Genomic DNA, 21,057 nt, shown 5'->3' with positions numbered 1-21,057 from the left:
TTAGCTATAGACGAAAATATTTGATTCTCAGAAGCGGCGGCCCACTGATTTGCGCCTACGGCTTCTGTGTTTTTGCGACCAATCAAATTTTCAGTACCTTTGAATACATTGTGGGTATTCATATACTGGTTTATATATATCTTACTGGTGCTAAATAGCCTCACCTCTGTGATTACGACACGGGAGCTAACCGTCTTAGCCCGCCCTGAAACACATAACCCTGGGTGGGAGACTTCAAAGATAAAAGTACATGCGGCTTAACTGATCTTTTCCCAAATCCTGTTTAGAACAGCAGAACCAATGCAATGACTCAGAAGAAGGGCTCAGTGGAACCTTCCGGCGGCACATTGACCTTATTTGTAGACTTTATTTACTTATTTATTTTCCTAAAGGTTTCAAGCACCTTCTCAGACTAAAAGGTGTCACGGTTATTTTTTTTTATCAACTCTACGCTACCACCTCACATGAAACTGGAGAGAGCATGAAAATAAAGTGCTGATCACGCTGAACCATTGAATGCATTTATTTTTTCTCCATTTTAATGAGAACAAATTGCACTGGAATATCTATAACGTTGAATGTGTTCACACCTTTAACTCAGACGATGTGCAAAAATGTGTCCACGCCAGTGCAGTTTTTGTTGTTTGCACTCAAATTGTAGGACCCACAGAATATTGACTTTTAGGACTACATAAGCATTGAATTCACCTTAAGAAACTTAAGACTCTCTCTTTCTTCAGAAAAAAGTGTTAATACCCAAGTTACATGGGTCTGGAGTTATCTGAACTTAAAATGGGGGCGGCTGTACAAAATACAATACAACACATCCATATTGATTTATATAGTGCTTTAACAACAGCTGAAGCAGAAACAAAGCTCTAACATAAACAAAAGGCAAATATTGCACCCTCATGTTTTGACCAGTACATTATCGGCGCCCCCCGAAAGAAAAAACAGAACCCGAATAAATTTGGGAATGGCAGCGAATGAGTTAATGAGAATGAATTGCACTGGAGCATTTGTAACGTTGAATGCGTGCACGTAACTGACTCAACTGTGTGCTGAGCGATAGTGTCGGTTGACGAATGTTCTCAGTGCAAATATAGGGGAGCACTAGAGCAAACGGCAAACATGTTTTTGTGGCAAGCACTATTTTAAGGCACATATTAGAGCCGTTGATCCCGATTGCATCTTTAAAAGCAACTTGTATTCAGAAGGAGGACTGAGAAGCGTCTCTGGAGTTCCGCTCAGAGTTTGACTGCTTTTTAAAGATGCCAACACATGACAGAATGAGGGTATATGATAATGCAGAGTAACTTCCCGACACCACTCATCTAAGATATATGAACAATGGTAGTGTAACGACAAAAAAATGATGCAACCACTATGATTTGTACATCGAAAAGTGACGTATTGCACCTTTGATGTGGAAATGAAGTTCAAATTTTGACATCAAAACAGATGGAATTAAAACCAAGTTTGAATTAAGATGATCGGGCTGCGGGAATTGAAAATATGACGATGAGCGCTAGTTCGGGTTTCGTTTTTTCTTGCTTGGGTGCTAATAAAGCAACTGGCCAGACTTCTGGCAATGTTTTCCCTTCCACAAGCAGGCAGCATTTCCTTTTTTTGCATGTTTGTTCCAGCTTCAGCTGTTGTTAAAGCGCTATATAAACCAATATGTATGTATTGCATTGTATTTATATTTCAAGCTTATACAACTCCAGATCAATATAATTTATGAAATAACACTTTTTTTACTGACGAAAGAAGAGAGTCTAAGGTTTCTGACACTGCATTGAATGTTTATGTAGTACTAAACCTCAATATTCTGTGGGTACTAGAATTTGAGTGACAATGACAAAAATCTTGGCACTGGATTGGACACATTTTTGCACGTCTGGCAGTGAATGAGTTAATAAAGTTGAATTGTATTGTATTCCCTTCAGCATATGACCATCTAGTGTAGGTCAAATGCAACTGCAGTTATCATCTATTCTATGCGCCTGCTAACGTGATGTCGCAGATATATAATAATTGTTTGAAAATAGCAATAAAAAGCAATAAAAACCCGCGAGCTGTTACGATAGATTTATTTCACGAGATGACTCGCAAAATGCAGCGGAGAACAAAGCCTGGCGTGATCCTCTTGCTTTTTTCCTGCCTCATTTAATTCCTCGTACTTGTTCATTTGCTCATATAAAAGAAGTTTTGCTCGCTCAGCGACCAGAGGCGAGATGCTTCCAAATTATCTCAATAATGAAAAGCGGTCACGTCAGAAAAGAAGCTTGACATTTTTACTAGGGAAAATTTAAATCACATGAGGTCTCAGTTTTAAAAGAAATGAAAATGTGAAGCTTTATCCTGAGAGATGTTTCCCATCGGCCCTCCTTTACCTTTGGCAAAAAGACAAGTCCAGATGGCAAGAATGTGGAATGCTGGGGCAGAAAAGCGAGGGCGGGAGGGAGGATGAAACTAAAAGAAGCTGAGCAGCAGAAGCCGGAAAACACAATTGGCTGCGGGGGAGGAAGGGGTGGCGTGAACGGGAACTGTACCTGCCTTGCCGACATTTGTGTCGCACACGACGTGGCAGGCTGTACAATTACCGCTAAACGGGGATGGAAGAAAGACAATGGGAGCCGTTCTCCTGCATGTTTTATAAGTTTCCCTCTTCCTAAACGCCTGATTTAAATGATCAGGATGGTAATCAGGCTGGCTGATGAGCTGATCAACAGTCGACTGGGCAATTAATTAATTTTTTTTCTCCCGGGCGTATGAACAGTGTCAAAAAGGGGGTGAGTCAACCCTGCAATTTTCCTCTTTCAGAAGCAGTATTAACACCTTTCATCCATGCCTTTGAAAGCAGAAATGTGGTCGTCTTTTACTGTGTCACCGTTCAATATGATTGGAATTTAGAGAATACAGAAATAATGGCTGGAGCAATTTTCCTCCCTCAGAGGGTGCAACAAACAACTTTCGCGCCGCTGTGTTTAAGATGGACGGATTTTTTTGTTCGTCTTTTCTCTTCTGTCTAAATGGCAACCAATTGTCATACGGAAAATATCGGGTTATTTTCGGCTTTCAGGGGGTAGATAAAGGCATCTTTCGTACTGCCTGTAAAAGCCTGCCTTTTTTGTACAATTGTGGTTTGGTGTTAAACCGACAAGGCTGCTTTGATAATTTGCCACAAAAACCAAAGGAAACAGGACGATATTCTGAGGGAGAAACAACTACCGTATTTTCCGGTGTATAAGGCGCACCGGAGTATAAGGCGCACCCCAAATGAATGGTGTGTTTTCAAACCTTTTCCATATATAAGGTACTATTAATGTGCACCTTCAATGAATGAAAAAAGTTTTCTTAATATAATATATAAATATCTAAAGGTTTTACATGCGTCGAGGGTGGGGTTATGCACAACTTCTTCTACAGGGGGAAATGGAGTCGGTGGCTGCTGGCAGTCGTTGCGAGACCTGTTGTGGCTCAATATTATTTCACGTATAAGGTGCAGGTTCATCTTCTCAAGAAAATGAAGTATTTTGGGTGCGCCTTTCGAAACTCTCAAGGTCACTTTACAGTCACAGGATAGGTTTTTCGGAGGGTGAGCAGCGGTAACCACACGTGCCAGCGTTCACTCAACCCAATAAGGTGTCTGATTTTTTTTTTTTTTTTTACGGTTTAAGGTGCTGGTCGTCCCGATAAGTGGCAAACTGCCACGTTCGGATTGGCGACCAGCGGGTAGCGCTGTCAGCCCTGCCTGCAGCCTCGCAGGTGCTGGTCGTTCCAATCAGTGGCAGTCAAAAGGACTCCCGGCACTGTATTGTATGCTGTGCATGTGTTTGTTTCATCTTGGCAGACTTTTAGTCTTGGTCTTAATTTGATAATTTGTATTTTTCAGTTTGAATGACTTTGATGTTTTAGATTTTGTTCCTGTTGACTTTATTTTAATACAATTTCTCAAATGCAACCTGCTGCTCCCTCCTGCCTGCTTTATGGGATCCACAACTGCCATCACCACCTTGCAAACCGTGACAGGAAGAGAATACTTGCGCGATTGGAAAAAAATCTCCAAATTAATTTGGTGGCATCCAAACTGCTAACTAGATGGAAGCTTCCATTTCTGGAGGCAATGAAAAAAAATCAGCAGCAGCAGACAGCGGTGGCAATGACGTGAGCGACACCTATTCAGATGGACTTTTCCTTTCCCTTTCCTTCGGCGGCTCTTTCAATTGAATTGTCAATCTCTGGCGAGACGCCGGCGGTGTAGGAGCTTTTTGTGCGCAATGAGACAATTTCAGACAAGCTGTCCATAAAAAAATATATATATATATATATATATATATATATATATATATATATATATATATATATATACCTGGACAGGCATGGGGCGCGCATGTTGAGGAGATGGACGGATGCACTGTTGCAAATGTTGTTGGGAATAGTCAATCCTGACGGTTCGATTTAAACTGTCCAACTGACGCGGTTATTTTGAGTTTACTATTTTTTTCCTCACTTAATTTTTTAAATTTGTTTAAAAGAATTATTATTTGATGAGAATAAAATTAAAAAGGTGACCTTTTTAAAGGAATTAAATTGAATGAAAAACTAAAATGATGCTATTAAACCATTTAAATTTACCAACTAATCAATGTGACATCTTCAAAGAAGCACACAGTTTCAGCGAGGCGGACGGCTCACCTGTGACGTGGAAAGTGCACTTTCCCGCACCGGCCTCGTTGATGACTTTGCAGGTGTATTCGCCCCAGCCGTCGCGGTTCAGGCTGCGGATGGTGTATTCGGTGTTGTCCCGCTGCGTGTCGAAAGGCCCGGCGTGCAGTAGCCGATTGGACAGGAGCCACTCGAAGCGAAGCACTCGCGACGGATGCGCCCGCAGCACCCTGCACGTCATGACCACGGGCCGGCCCAAGCCCTGGCGAAGCTCCGTGTGGACCGGTTCGACGGTTGGGGGGTCTAGTTGGGAAAGGAGGAGAGCACCGTATTAGAGCAAGTCACGTGGACAAAAGGCAATAAATAAAAGACAATAAAAAACAAACAAACGATGTTGTCGAGAGTGCCCGGGTTGTATGCATCATTCAGGCACCTAATTTAGTGAAACAACATTGCATTGGCTGAAAATATCAATTTTAAGCATACATAAACAAACACAAGACCCACAAAAATAGACAAAAAGTAGACAAAAAGTAGACAAAAAAGACAAACTGACAAACTAACACATTGACTAATAGACAAATAGACAAATAAATAAATAAAGCGACTGACCATGATAAAACATTTAGTGACATGGGCCACAGAAAAATGAGACAGAATTAATTGCGTGCATGAACCTCATCTGCAAGATTTGAAATTATTTTCCGTTTTATAACAAACATTACGGTGGAGCTTTGGAGAGGGTAAAAAAAAAACACACACAAGAGCTTACGACAACTTGTAATTGCCACTATTTGCATATTTCCCATCACAGGGATGTCAGGTTCAAAATAAAACGGCACACATGGCTGATTCACTGATTGAAATTGTCAGCAGCACGCGTGTATTAGTCGCACAGTGTAATTACTGCGCCGTTCCTCACTTGATGGGTACATGAATGACATCGTCATTTCTTTTTAAGACGTATCCTCATTCATTCATCCATGCAGTCATTCTGCAAACTGTGGCTGCTGTTGGTTTATGCATCCATGAGCGAAAGGGAATACGTTAAAATACAATAGCATTTTATTTAGATTAGCTTTCACAACCGCTCCAGCTGCAACAAAGCACTTTGTAGAACATTTAAAGGACAACTGACGCCTCCGGACAAGTTGTGTCCATAATTTGTAAAATCACTTCAAATGGCTTCTACTGAGGGTATTTTACAAAGATTCCACGGCATATAGCTATATTTTACATTTTAAGACTTTAAGACTGCATTTTCTGGGCACTACATTGGAGTCCAGATGCCTCCAAGTGAGACGGAAGGAATTCTTTAATTGATTGCAAACATTTATGCTTTCCTCTTCAGAATTATTTGAATCATATTCATAACTGAATGTGTAACAAGAAAGCATCTTCTCCGAATCTGAAGCCATTGTTTTGATTCTCGAGCAAGGCAAGACGTCCTGGCGTGACGTCACGAACAAGGGGGTGGGACCTTCTGAAACTGAAACTTTCTGAGGTCTTTTTGAAGTAGTTTTGGGACACTTTAAGTCATTTTTATTGGTGTTTTGCATTTGACTAAAAATATCAGCCTGCGTGTTTTGGGTATTTTAGATGCTATAAAACGTTTTTCTGATGTCAGTTAGGAAACAAAAAAATTGGTGTCGATTGTCCTTTAAAGTACCGTATTTTACGGTCTATAAGGTGCACCCCAAAAGCTTTGATTAAAAAAAAAAAAACATTTATTGAGCCACAACAGGTCTCACAACTACTGTCAGCAGCCACTGACACCATTTTCTTCTGTAGAAGAAGTAGTGCGTAACCCCAGCCTCTTCTGTAGCACATTATAATGTGGTGTGCCTTATATTTGGAAAATGTTGTGTATATTTATATACTGTATTATATTTGGACAACGTTTTTCATTCATTGAAGGTTTGCCTTATACTCCGGTGCGCCTTATACATCCGAAAATACGGTAATCTGAATATCGATCCATATATAAGGTGCAATCGATTATAAAGCGCACTGTCACCTGCTGGGAAAATGAAATGCTTTTAGGCGCGCCTTTTTGAGTGGAAAATACGGTACTTTACATGAGCGGCCAACCAGCAGCAACTAGTTTTGTTGTGTTTTCCAAATTTGAATTTAGATTCGAGTCGATTCGATGAACCTTTATTTGTTTTACAGAGGAGAAATTTACATTTCACAGCAGAAAAAACAAAATACGGGAGCTGCTGTAAATGCGCCATCTTGAAGTCAAAAACAAAAAAACAAAAAAAAAAGGGATGACTGAACGGTTTTGCAGTGTCGCAGACGTAAAAGCCATTTAATATCTAAAGGCTAATTGCTCCCACAGGAATCAATTTCAGATGGTTTTGCTGGCCTTCGTCATGCAGCTGCACCAAAGTTAATTACAAAGACAAATCAAAAGGCGGTTCATTAAGCTAATTTCTCGCTTCCAAACCCAATATGCTTCTTCCGTAAAGCTAATTGTCTCCTAAAACAATGTTTCCAAATCAACTTAAAGGACAACCGGCGTCTCCGGACAAGTTGTGCCCATAATTTGTAAAATGGCTTCAAATGACTTCTACTGAGCGTATTTTACAAAGATTCCACCGCATATCGCTATATCTTTCGTTTTAGGACTCACACTGAATATTCAGGAAGTCTTGTTTTTGAGTTGGTGACGAGTCCGTACGTGGCGTCACTAAAGGAACGCCCCTGACCGAAAAAATGACGCATTGTAGCAGTCCTTCCATCACGTCAATGTATTTTGTTGTACTTGTTTGGTCTGGGGACCTCATGTTGCACCCAAAAGCCGCCAGAAGAGGACGTCCAAGCTCCATATAAGTAATTTGTCAGCCTGTCGAAACGGAGATGGCCACAGGAGGTCGCCATTTTGTGCCTCTTTTTCGGTGCCTCAATGTTCCCTCAAAATGGCACAGAATAAATTATTTAATCGATTGCAAACATGTATGCTTTCCTCTTCAGAACTATTTGAATCATATTCATAACTGGATGTGTAACAAGAAAGCATATTCTCCGAATCTGAAGCCATGGTTTTGATTCTCCAGCAATGCAAGACGTCTTGGCGTGACGTCACGAACTGGGGGCGGGACTTTCTGAAAATGCCCAATTCGCAGCTTGCAATTTTTTGCAGATTTTGGACACTTTAAGTGATTTTTATTGGTGTTTTGCATTTGACTAAAAATATCATACTGCGTGTTTTGGGTATATTAGATGCTATAAAACGTTTTTCTGATGTCAGTAAAGAAAGAAAAAAGTCACGCCGGTTGTCCTTTAAGATGAATCTCTCATTTCTTTCTCCAAATATAAAAAATAAAACTGTAAAAGGCAACATTTAAGTGACGCAAATCTGACTGAGTTGTTTGCTCAGGTGCTGTTTGGACATTGTTGGGAAGTTTTAGGTTTTTTTTTTTCTTTCTGTGACAGATGGCGAGTTCGCTCGCTCCCGCTGCGACGGGGGAACATAAGGAAGGCCAGAGATAAAGAGAATTCCCATGCATCTGGGAAGGGATGGAAAGTGGAACGGCGGTATCTAGGACAGGAGAACACGACATTGCTCAGTCGCCGTTCGTCTTCTTCCCGTTGGAATGTGCCAAGCCTGTTTGCCTAAGAACATTAAGGGCGTCACAGCTCGGGATTTTCACAATTCTATTAGTGAACGGCCGACTTTTTTTTTTACGCCGCTAGCTGTCTGCACAAGACGGATGCGGCTTGAAGAAACTATTTTTTGTATCTTTTTATTGCATATGAAAGCTGTTGCCTTGATTGACTTGGAAAACAAAAGGCGAGGGGAAGGATTGGTGTGCGCTGACATGCCAGGAAGAAGAAAATGAAGAAGTGGGGCTAGGTATCTGTCGAAAGGGGGTGTTAACAGAAGCACGGCTGGATTGGGGAGATAAAGCAAATTTCCCTCGTCTTGGTTGCACGCTCAGAGAGAGTCACGCACGTCAGGCTTTGATGGCGGTCATTAAGGCTGGGCTGCAGATGCCGGGATGATTGATTAATAATGCCGTTCATTCGGTGCGCTGCTTTGAGGAAGGTCAGCGGATGAAAGAGCCTATGCTTTATTTTTAAAGAAAAAGGAAGAAGATGGAACTCCTACAAATGATTTTTTCATTTACTTAGAAGACATATAATAAATAATAATAATAATAATAATAATAATAATAATAATAATACATTACATTTTAAGCACCTTACAAAGCTCTCAAGGACACTACAGTCACAGACAATCATAGGTACTATAATAAATAAAATACAATCACAATTAGAATGCAATAAATAAAATACAATTCTAAATAGAAACGAGCGAGAACTACACAGAAAATGAAATTTTAAACAGGTGGGTTTTGAGATGGGATGAGAATCGCTGTTAAGAATGAATGAAGGATTTGAGTTCCAATGTTTGGGGGCAGAGCAGCTGAAGGCTTTGTCGCCCATCGTGCTGAGACGGGTGGGGGCACACAGAGGCGGAGGGAGGAAGAGGATCTGAGGGAACGAGACGGATTACAAATTTGAAGAAGGTCAGATAGGTATGGGGGGCAAGGTTATGGATAGCTTTAAATGTATAAAGAATAATTTTCAAGTTAATTCTATATTTGACCGGGAGCCAGTGGAGCTCTTGGAGGATGGGGGTGATGTGGTGAAAGGATGAGGTTCTGGTGATGATCCGGGCTGAAGAATTCTGGACGAGTTGAAGTTTGTGGAGAAGTTTCTGAGGGACACCAAAGAGAAGTGAATTGCAATAGTCAATCCGGGAGGTGACAAGACTATGAATGAGGATAGCAGTGGTGTGAGGAGCGAGAGACGGGCGAAGACGATTGATATTGCGTAGGTGGAAGTACGCAGACCGGGTTATTTATATGGGAGTGGAAAGATAGTGTGCTATCAAGAATGACACTTAGACTTTTCACCTGATGGGTGGGAGAAACGGTCGAATTGTCAATAGTGAGAGAGAAACTGTTAGCTTTGCTCAAGGTGGATTTGGTACCAACGAGGAGAATTTCCGTATTTTCGCCGTTAGGTTTGAGGAAGTTATGGGTAAACCGGGATTTAATTTCAGAGTGGCAGAGTGAAACGGAAGAAGGTGGAAGAGAGGCGTCGGGTTTGCTGGAGATATTGTGACGATTGAGAGTGTTTTGTGAAAAAATTTGTGGCGAGCAATGGCACCTGTCATTTTTAACTCAGGAATTGAAAATGTGACGTAAAGCACTATTCTCTCGAATTTGTTTAGGTTTTGTTTTTTCATGATTGGGTGCCGATAAAGCGTTGGCCATGGCATCTGGCAATTCTTTTTCTTTTCCACAGGGGGGCAGCATTTCCCTTTTTTATATGTTAGCGCTTTGTATAAAGCGTCAACTGTTGTTAAAGCCCGATATAAACCAGTATGTATGTATTGCAGTGCATTTTGGACAGCCGCCCTCATTTTAAGATCATATAACTCCAGACACACATAATTTAGGAATGAAGTAATTTTTTTTGATAGAAAAGCGCCATTCCTGAATTTGTTCGGGTTTTGGTTTTTCTTGTTTGCCAATAAGGCGCTGGTCACACCTCTGACAATGTTTTTCCCTCCCACGAGCGGGTAGCATTTGCCTTTTGCACAGCCGCCCCCATTTCAAGCTCAGATAACTCTAGACCCATATAATTTATGAATTAACTCTTTCTTTATGATGAAAGAATATAGTTTAAGGTTTATAACGCTGCATTGAATGTTTATGTAGTCCTAAAATTCAATATTCCCAGTGATAATGACAAAAACCCTGTCACTGGAGTGACTGGTGTTGCACTTTCCATTTATTTTCCTTTGACATAAGTGACATTCTTTGTGTTTCTGATTGGCTTTATATTGACCGGAATGGCACGCCACCTGTTGCATACACGCGGCAGCCTCTTTCTTTGTTGAGGAAAGCTTTTAGATTCAACAGACGCTCTCTTTGGTGAAAGTCGGCATTACTGGATGACATTTTCATTTGTGAGTACGGCGTAGCCGCATGACGGCAATAACGGGGAGAGAAAACAACATCATAAAAGGCGAGGAAGTGTTGCGCAAAAAGCTTGCGGGTCCCGAGTTGTTATTTAGTCGTTTCCTTCGCTCTAATTACGCCGCCGTCAGACAAATGCTACGTTATGCTGTAATTCTGCTCAGCTTCCCGCTGTTCGGCAAATCACGGCGCTAACTTGCTGAAATTTGTTTTTTCCTTAAGACTTGGCTACTTAACATTTTGCACGATGGGATTCTTTTGACACCCCAAGCTTAACCCTTTCAGGGACAGCGGTTACAATAGTTAATCAGTTAATCGTGTTACAGTAGAATCCTTATCAGCACATAAAAGTAGTGAAGTCCAAGATGGCGCCCGAGTAGGGGTTTTGCTTTTTCGGTTGTTTTTGTGTTGTCTTTGTGTTTTCTTTTGTCGCGTTGTGTTGTTTTGCATCGTGTGGACCGGACCGGACACGTTTGTTTTTTTTTACCATTTTTGGCCACAAGGTTCATCAAGGGGGAGACTGTGCTGAGCAGTTGCGCCTATTTGACAGCACTGATATGGCAGCACTGTTTTTGATTGAGAGGAATGCCTGGGGCCATTGTGCTTTTTTGCGCCTGTAATGGGCAGCATTTTCACAGCCTCGCTTTGTTCAGTAAAAAAAGTCGGTGCTGTTGGACAGTCTGCGGCTAAATGGATGCATTGGTTGAAGAGCCCGCGCTGAGAAGAAAAGAGCGTCAGCGAAAAGCGCAGATGCATATGTGGAACTGTCGCAGCTTGGAATTGAAGCGGATTTACATGGGACAGAAGATGTGAGACAATCTCTTTCGTCAATGGATGCTACAGCTTCTAGTTTGCTTTCAACATTTAGCATGTCGCAGGTAATAATAATCATCATAATAAATGTCATTTATAAGTGTCTTTCAAAACTCTCAAGGTCACTATATAGTCACAGGATATGTTTTTCTGTGGGTGAGCAGCGGCAGCCACACGCGTGCATTTCACCATGATCCACGTAGCTGATCCACTGGTGAAAAGGACACTTTGATCTTCTCCTCTTTCATTTAGAACTGCTTAAAATTAAATGACTGTGTCTTTAGTGTTGTGTTACATTATTCGTTATTTTCTTTCTTTTTTTTACTTAAAGATGGGACCGCAAGTGTACAGCAGCTCCTGTATTTTGTTTTTGCTGCTGTGAAATGTAAATGTATCCACTGTGAGACAAATAAAGGCTCATCTAATGTAAATTTAAAAATGGTTCACCAGTCCAAATCATTGTAATTTTTTGTCATTGTTTGGATGCGATATGATATGGAAGAAGTGAAAGGGGCTTGGAACCCATCTTGGTCACTCTGTACATAACACACTCAAGCAGTGTGTGTGTGTATGCTGTACTCACATTGGACAATGAGCTCCACCACTGCCTCGCGAGGCTTGACGTTGAATCCGTTGTACTGGCTGGTCTGGCACCGGTACGATCCGGTCATGTCCCGCGTCACGTTGACGACGCGTAACGCTCCGTCATAGCTCTCCATCTGCATGCTTCCGTCCGGCATGGGCGCCTCCTTGTCGGCCCGCGACCACAGAATGATGGGCTTGGGCTTCCCTGAAACAAGGCACTCCAGCTCCACCGTGTCACCCTCACGGGCCACCAGGGGGGATTTTCCCCGGGGAACTGTCAGGTTGGGAGGAACTAAGAAAGAGAAAAACAGAGGAGGGACTGATATGGGGCTCTAGAAAGTCAACGGGCGTGGTACGGGATGAAGATCGAATGAGGGCAAAGGGGTTAGTGACAGCGGGACACTGCTGCTCACAGGCAAGCAAACCAACCAGCAAACAAAAAAATTGCGACAAAGAGCTCACAAATCAGTAAAAAACCCCTAGGATCTGAAGCCACTGACGCCGAAATTCCATTTTTTTCTTCTCAAAAATACAAAGCGTGTTCAGGTTGAAATTACATTAGTTTAGCATTAAACAGCCCAAACAACATACCATTCTGAAAAAAAACAGACCAGGTTCGCTGTACACACCCACAGTACCAAAAGTCACACCCGGTAACCTTATTTACTGCCTTATACATCTGCCCTTTGCAATTTCTAGCTAAACAATACATACACCCAGTTTTTTTTTTTTACTTTTTTACTGGCGCCGCGAGAGTTGCTGCCTTTACAACAGCTCCTGTATTTTGTTTTTGCTGCTGTGAAATGTAAATTTCTCCACAGTGAGACAATTAAAAGCTCATTTGGTCTAATCTAATATAATCTAATCCTAATAAAAAACGCCAACTCTTGATACTTGGTAGAGTGTGTGCGATGAGATAATAATACTCATCAGAAGAGCATGTGTACTGCATTTTGCGTGCTATCTGCTCAATGCAATTTCTCCTCGACTTGTGTAAAACACACAAAAAAAAAACACACCGTTTATTCCGGTGTGTGTATGGGCGTGTTTGGTATTAGATAATGTGTTGTTTATCTCTTGTTTTCAATTTCTTGTTTCTGTGGCCGGAATACACAAACAAATAACATAAAAAAAGGCAGTGCTCACCCGTTCTTGCAAGTAATAAACTGAAACGACATCTCTCGCAGTTCAGGGCAGTTTATAACAATTTGTGAGTCTGTGTGTGTGCATTGTGTGGTACCGCTTTAGGCAAGTTCTCCTGTTCTTGTAAAAAAAAACTAAAAAGACAACTCTTGGTGTCTTCCAATGTTCAATATAGTGTGATTACAGTGTGTGTTTGCATGTGTATGTGTGTACGCGTGTAAAAAGGAAGGCAGCAGGTTGTATTTGGGTAGTCGGCACTCATCACACATGCCCGGCCAAATTAATTTGTTTAATTAGCAAACCTGGCAAATAGCATTGGCTCCTGGAGCGCTACGTGCGTGCGCGTGTGTGTACCAGTGTGTCGACGCATGTGTGTGTGTTTTTCCCCCCGTACTTCAAACCATCGAGCAGATTCCAATGCCTATTTTACAAGTGCGCCTCCCAAAATAGTGTACAGCCAGCAAGCCAGCAGAGGAGTGGAAATGTCCTCGCTGACGAAACCGTGTCACACGTCCTTTCCGATGATTCTCGGATGGCTGCCATCGCAGCCGAAATATCGCGGTCGAGCTGGCGTCTGAATATTGTGGTGTGATGAAATTGGCCGCAAACCGCAATCGGAAGTGGGGGACGGGTGGGGGGTAAGGCCACAAATTTACATTAATGCTACTTGAGGGGCCACACATCAGGCGACATACTTCATAATCTCATAGAGGTCAAAAAAAAATATTTTTAACTCATTCACTGCCATTACTGAATTTATATCGTGAATTAAAAAGCATGGCGTGGAGTGCAATTCCCGAATTTGTTCAGGTTTTGTTTTTTTTTTTCCCGATAAAGCACTGGTCGGACCTCTAGCCATGTTTTTCCCTCCAATGAGGGCACAGCATTTGCCTTTTGTACACCTGCCCCCATTTCAAGCTCCAATAACTCCAGACCAATATAATTTAGCAATTAACACTTTTTTTCTGATGGAAGAAGAGTGTCTAAGGTTTCTCACACTGCATTAAATGTATGTCGTCCGAAAACTCAATATTCCATGGTCCTGGAATTTGACTGAAAATGACAAAATCTCTGGCACTCTAGTGGATATCTATTTGCACATCGCCTGGTAGTGAATGAGTTCATGTCGACGAAATATGTCCATTCACAATCCTAATTCGACAACGTGGCATGAAATTGAGCACACAACTGGCTGTGGGCAGAAGCAGGAGTATTCACCAAAAAAAAAGAAACACTAAGACCGGGTAGATCATACAAGCTCAGAATCTTTAGGGCAGCCGTGCTAATCACTCGCCCGCCATGCTGCCGGACGTCCAGTCGTGCAATTAAAACACTAACTGTCGCTTCCGCGCTGATGGTAATTTTAATCTTCATTTTCAGCAACGTGCCCGAGGGCAACGGGAAAGGGGAATGACAAATACTGTTGACATTTTGAAGACGGCGGGGAAAGGCAAATATGCTGTATGGGAGCGGTCGCCACGGCAACAAGGGGGCCAGGGAATGATTAGAAGTGAGCAGTTGTCAGTGATAAAAAGCAGAAAATTCAAATTCCAGGCGCCGGAGGGAACTCATTTCAGCCACTTGTGTCGACACTTTGCTGTGAGCGCTGCAGCAGCAAAAAAAAAATAAAAAAAATAACAAAATGTCATACGACAACACCCTGCAGAAACACGTATTAGCAGTAGCGTTGACTTGCTGCGCGGCATCCGGCCACCTGTCGAGTGCTCTGGAAAGCCGAGAACTTTCGCGCTGTCCATGCAGAGAGCAAACAAAACTCTGGCCGGCTGCCTTGTGGCGTCGCTGGGCGTTGCTGACACTCGCTCCGTCAACATTGAACCGGAGCCAAGCATATTATGAAAACAATGGAGTGATGCATGAAAACTCGCGCGGGGGGGGGGGGGGGGGCGTCACTAATTGGGATGAGGTGGACATTTGACTAACCCACACCATCTGAAATGTAGGCCGACATGCGTCTCCAAATAAATTGAAAGATTTTTTTCCCACTTTCCGGACCCAAAACAAATCCAGGGTGCAAATATGGCCACGTATTTGTTGACCAAAAATAAACAGGCCTATTTGTGGACACCACGAGGTGGAATAGATTTTTTCCACCTTTAAAAATGTACCTCCACAGCCAAGTAAATTAAAAAAAGACATTTTTTTCAGGCTCCAGACAAAGCTTTTTTAACTCTTTCACGGACAGCGGTTCCCACAATGCCTACCCATTGCAGCAATTAGTGGCAAGAGCCCAGACGGGTGGCATCATTCCACACACCAGGCCTCTCAGTACAGATTAGCCGGTCAATTATGGCAAATTCGTGCTGCACATTTCCAACGAATCTGCATTGTGTAGCCTAGAAACAACGTGCATGCGCACGTTTGGCGAGTGATTAACTCGGCGGGTCTGCGCAAAGTGATCGCAACCATTTAGAGCGTGACACGGACACCGTCAATCTGTCGCTCCGTTTATTTGGTCTGTGACATTAGTCCTTGTCTCCATGGCAACATTGCTCTCTCTCTCTCTCTCTCTCTCTCTCTCTCTCTCTCTCTCTCTCTCTCTCTCTCTCTCTCTCTCTCTCATTTCACATACTGCAGCCTGTTTAGGCGGCACTGTTCTCGAGCTCACAAGGTACTATCATTGTTGTCATGACTCGCTTGTGTTCATTTCATGTGCTCCATCAACCCGATGAGGCGGCGAGCTAGTTGCCCTCATTTGTTCTGGAGAAAGACAAGTAACATTGTACACTCGTCTATTCACAGGGTACCAAAGTGACAGCGATACAGACGTACTGATGCCATAACCCACACATCACAGCAGCCATCTAGGCAGCCATCTCGTCGCTCGGCTCTATGCAAGCACCTCCCGTGTCATCATTCAGTCAGTATGCTCCTCACCAGGAAGCAAAGTTACAGCCCATGATCCATTCACTGCTGCTACAGCAGCCCGCTTAGGCGGCAAACGAGATGCCAAATTTATTCTGGTTGTTGAACGACGGGACATTTTTAGGTTACAAATACGCAGCCGTCAAGCTTCAATGCGTTGTCTCACTTCCTTTGTTGTTATTTTTTATTTTTTCCACCCGGCGAGCGTTTGATCCAGAAGGTGAGCCGCTATGCTGAGGGGCTATCGACGGCAGTTAACGAGGGAAGGAAGCCTGTTTCTTATTCATGTGTTCCTGTCAGCTTTCCCCCAGTAGGAAAGGCGGGTGATTTCCCAGAAGAGAGCGCGTACAGCCGCCTCCGCCTTCGGAACGTACAACTGCAGGTGGTTGCGGTGCAAAAATGACTCTCTGGGCGAGAAACAAAGCTGCCAGGTTGTCACACGTGTGTTCGACATGCTGAATTTCTCGTCTGCTGTCACGTGGACGGTTTTCCCAGGACTGGGGGGTAGCCAGCTGCGGGACAGATGCTCGGCACCTTCGTCCTACCCTGGGGAGGCCCTTTCGGTTTGTTCACCGGAGCCATTGGAGTGCTCCTAAAGTTGCAGCTACAAAGTATTTGGAAGTAACAACGGCAACGCTTTACTTTATTTCAACTCGTCAAGGCAGCAAAATATATGGGCCTACAGGAATGGAATAGAATGGATTAGCCTTTATTAGTCTCTCGGTGGATAAATATATATTTCACAACAGCAAAATTATGAAAGGAAGAAGAATGTAAAGGAAGAAGTTGAAAAACAAAATACAGGAGCTGCGGTTAAGGCAGCCACTCGCGCAGCGCCATCTTGAAGTCAAAACAACAAGAAAACTAAACAATGTCCCAACACGAAAGAACAGACAGTCTTCAATTTTAAGCACTTTCTACACCCTCTTTGCTGAATGAAGCAGTTCTAGATGGAAGAAGAGAGAATCAAAGTGTCCTTTTCACCAGTGGATCAGAGACCTCATGATGAAATATGCACATCTACTACAAGCTAAATATTGAAATCAAACATTAAGCTGTAGCATGCATTGACGGAAGAGATTGTCTCACATCTCCTGTCCCACATAAATCCACTTCAATTCCAATCCGCGACAGTTCCACATAAGCATCTGCACTCCTTTCTTCTCATCGCAGGCTCCTCTGGCCATGCATCCATCCAGTCGCAGAGTGTCCAACAACACCAATCTTTCTGCTGAACCAAGCAGGGCTGTGAAAACGCTGCCCATTCCAGGCAAAAAAAAAAAAAAAATCACAATCGCTTCAGAGCTATCCAACGATGACAGTGAAATGGCACGGACATTCCTCCCATTCAAAAACAATGCTGGCATATTGGTGCTGCCGAAAATGCGCAACCGCTCAGCACAGTCTCCTCCTTGATGAATGTTGTGACCAAAAATGCTGAAAAACCAATCCACATCCATTCCACATGATGCACAACAACACAAAATGACAAAAGCAACACAAAAAAACTCCCCAAAAAAAAAAAAGCAAGGCTTGTGAGAGCATTTGCTGACAGCGCCGACTCGGGTGCCATCTTGAGCATATCGATGCCATCGTTTGCATCAATCGAGAATGTGTTCCAAGTTGCGTTCATTAACACCAGTGTCTCGTTCATTAATGAACTTGATCACTTCATGGATTTTCTCAATTCATCACATGCCGTTCCCGTGATTGACACCCAGACTGGGTGGCGCCAGTGGATCGGGTGTGCGTGGGCTGCTAATGGCTCGACTTCGCATGCAAAGTTTGTGGGCAGAGGTGGCTTTGCAGTCCTCTGACATGACTTTGAGATCATCCATCAGCCTGACGATGACTGCAAATCTGCTATGCTAATTTTAATGAACAGATCCGGCTAATCACCATTGCTGCATTCTTCCTGTCGGAAGTGTTATGAATGAGAATCTCCTACTTTAGCTCGGTTGGAATCCGGAGTTCCGATTGCGTGTTAAAATGTCAAGGATCCACCCGTAACAACTTGATACACCCTCACGGCTTTGATATCACCAATCTGTGTCCCGCTCAAAGACAAAACAATATTTCATAAAATGGCGAGTGGTTGAACAATAATCCATACACAAGAGCTAATGAGAGGATTAATTGGCTGCTTCGAGTGAAAGGTTTATGGCATGTCGAATATTTTTTTTTTTAAACACTGGAGCTTTAAAGTCCTTTTTGGCTATCCCTCTATCTTTTAATCCTGACAGCATCCAGCAGGGAGGTCCATGTCCTCGTTCCTGCTTATAAATAAGCATTAGCTGTTAGTCGGCAAGGGGGCGCGGGGGGTAGTAGCGCTTTTAATGAGTGTGTCACGCTTGCAAATATTAGTGGGAAAAAGTCATGAAAGTAATCTGCCTGCATCAAAAAAAATATTTGGGAATATTTAAGATGTTTGTTGGGAGAGAAGCGCTGTGAGCGCTTTTATTTTATGTTTTGGTTTTCCTCCTGATCTCACACACACCTGCAGTGTAATCTTTAGAATCAGAATCATGTTCATTGGCCAAGTATGTAGAATAAACAAGGAATTTAGCTCCGGTAGAACTCGCTGCACTAGCAAGACGCTATTTAAATGTCTCCTGGATTTGGTGCGCATGGATCGGTAGCGCCTGCCTGAGGTGAGTCACTGGAAAAGGTGGTGGGCAGGTTGCAAAGGGTCCGGTAGGATTTTCTGCGCTCTTGTCTTGATTCTTGCAGTGTGAAAGTCGAGAGTGGGTAGGGCAGTACCAATGATTTTTTTTCCGCCGTCCTAAGTGTCCGTTGAAGACGGATTTTGTCCATTTTTGTGGTGGCTAGGAAGCAAACCGTAATGGAAGAACACAGGATTGATTCGATGACTGTCGTGAATGCTTTTATAAAGAAGCCTAATTGATCATCTGGCTTTCCTGCAAACCACACAGGTCCTCCTGATAATCTAATTCCAGTTAAAGACGCCATCACCATATCACATCTCAAACAATGTGCAGTAAATCATGTTTCCAGCACACCACTATGACGAGACCCGCATCCCTGTGCTCAACCTAGGCTCCCTGATCTAAAAGATCAGGGAGCCTTTAACTTGGCTCGACGACAACACACTCAAGTCGTTATTTGCAGCCCACAGACTGCACTACTTTAAAGATAATGAGCAAACTTCTTTTTTCTTCTTCTTTGTGGAAGGTACAATTGATCTTGCAGTTTTGGAGCACGGGGATTATCAAAGGATTATCTCAGAATAATTATGCCCACCAAGGTCGCTGTGCCGCTTTCATGCGCTGCAGCATTGTGTTTGTTGAACATATTCAAAAAGAAATACATTTGAAAAATAGGCAAATGGCACATAAATGCAAAATCCAACTCCTACCAAGGCTGGAGGATCCCAAGTAGCACACAATTGCATCATATCATTCATACAACTAATTTTTAATGCGTTAGAATAGAAAATATGGATGACCTATAGCTTTATTTCTCAAAACGGTAATGACCCGTTTTTATGTAGCCAAGATAAGGTCTTCTCAGCGCCTCCGTTTTGATTCCTCTTGCATCCCCTTTTGGCAGCCGGCTTTGCATTATTCATTTTTGAATATTAGGATAAATATCTTTTCTTGCCAAGCGAATGCGAATGTTAACCCCACTTAGCCTTCTACCAAATTTGGTACGAACATGATCTTGCTCAAGAAGATGTGCAAAGGATGTCAGAGGCTTTCAGCATTCAAAATGGGCCTCGTCAAATCTCCATAATTTCGCCATGAAGCTTTAGTGCAACCTGAACGTTGAAGTCCTTTAAAAAAAATTCCCAGCAAAGCCACTTGAACTAAATTCACTTGGTTTAAACCGTGTTGTCGTATTATTATTCATAGGCAAAAAAAATGTCAAACAGATGTTTTTATTGTCATACAAACGTGAAAGCTAACCCTACTTACCCTTTGGACTCGGGGTTACATCATCTTGCTAAAGAAGACATAACTTATTTGACGGAGTTCAAGACACGACACAAATCCCCATTCTCCTTTTAAATGGCGCTCATACCAAACGGCATGTCTCAAGCCCTTCCGCAGCCCGTTTAGGCATCAAAGCAGCTCCAATTGAATACACTGTGCCAATGTCCCTTTACAAGTGCTTGGTAACGATGCTATTTTCAACAACTGCACAAAGCTTGCGGGAGGCAAACGAACCGTCTGAGATGTGATTGACTGATGCTAAAAACGAACACAAAAGACAATACAGACGGTTGACAGCTGATTATTTGTTTTTTCCACAGCTTCCCATCAAACTACTCTTTTTTCGCAATAAATTCATTACGACGGAGATGTCGTGACACAAAGCATATTATTGACATAAGCGCAAAGTTAGTCAGACGGCAGCGTTGGCGTCAGCCATGATGCCAGAGCAATGAGGTTCAGTGTGTGAGAAGATAATGGAGAGCAAATAACTTCAAATTAGCGTTCTTTCAGATGAAAAGCTGAGACAAAAAAAAGACTCTTTCTCTCTGAATGAGTTGAAATGGGAGTGATGGTAAACTCTCCCGAAATTAACGGGGGATGAGGACCAAACCCTGCCGCGAATTGCGTGCAATTGAACGTTCAAACTCAAAACGAGAGCAAAAGGAGCCATTAAAAAAATGTAACTCCACAAGAAATTATTGTTATTTTTTTCACTTTCATGGAGAAATTTGGACTCGTATACATCAGGCCTGTTTTGTCACAAATTAGTCTGCTAGAAAAGCCAAATGATGTGACGAAGGCTAACTGTGTTAGCATATAAACTGAGTGACTGCTACACTTTGTATAGCTAAACTTGTCATGATCTGGTTGGCGACCAACGGGTGGCGCTGTCGGCCCCGCCTGTACCTGCACAGGTGCCTTGTCATCCCGATCAGTGGCGGACTGCCACGTTCGGATTGGCGACCAACGGGTAGCGACGTCAGCCCTGCCTGCAGCCTCGCAGGTGCTGG

General features: G+C 42.8%; 1 protein-coding gene across 4 annotated transcripts in view; it reads right to left on the bottom strand.

Annotated features, from left to right (window-relative positions):
• Window positions 1–21,057, bottom strand: part of LOC148883837 (MAM domain-containing glycosylphosphatidylinositol anchor protein 2) — a 121,243-nt gene that overhangs the window by 36,943 nt on the left and 63,243 nt on the right. For 2 of the 4 annotated variants that reach the window (XM_089021476.1, XM_089021477.1), the window contains 2 exons: window positions 12,064–12,384; window positions 4,702–4,974 (listed from right to left, as the gene is read on the bottom strand). In XM_089021476.1, coding sequence (XP_088877602.1) covers window positions 4,702–4,974; window positions 12,064–12,384 — 594 coding nt within the window. The remainder of the gene's footprint in view (window positions 1–4,701; window positions 4,975–12,063; window positions 12,385–21,057) is intronic. The other 2 variants (XM_089021478.1, XM_089021479.1) reach the window with 1 other exon arrangement.

This window comes from Hippocampus bargibanti, linkage group LG19 (assembly GCF_051943395.1).
Source record: "Hippocampus bargibanti isolate YZ-2025 linkage group LG19, ASM5194339v1, whole genome shotgun sequence".
Classification (NCBI taxonomy): domain Eukaryota; kingdom Metazoa; phylum Chordata; class Actinopteri; order Syngnathiformes; family Syngnathidae; genus Hippocampus; species Hippocampus bargibanti.
This window is presented reverse-complemented; position numbering and strand designations above follow the sequence as displayed.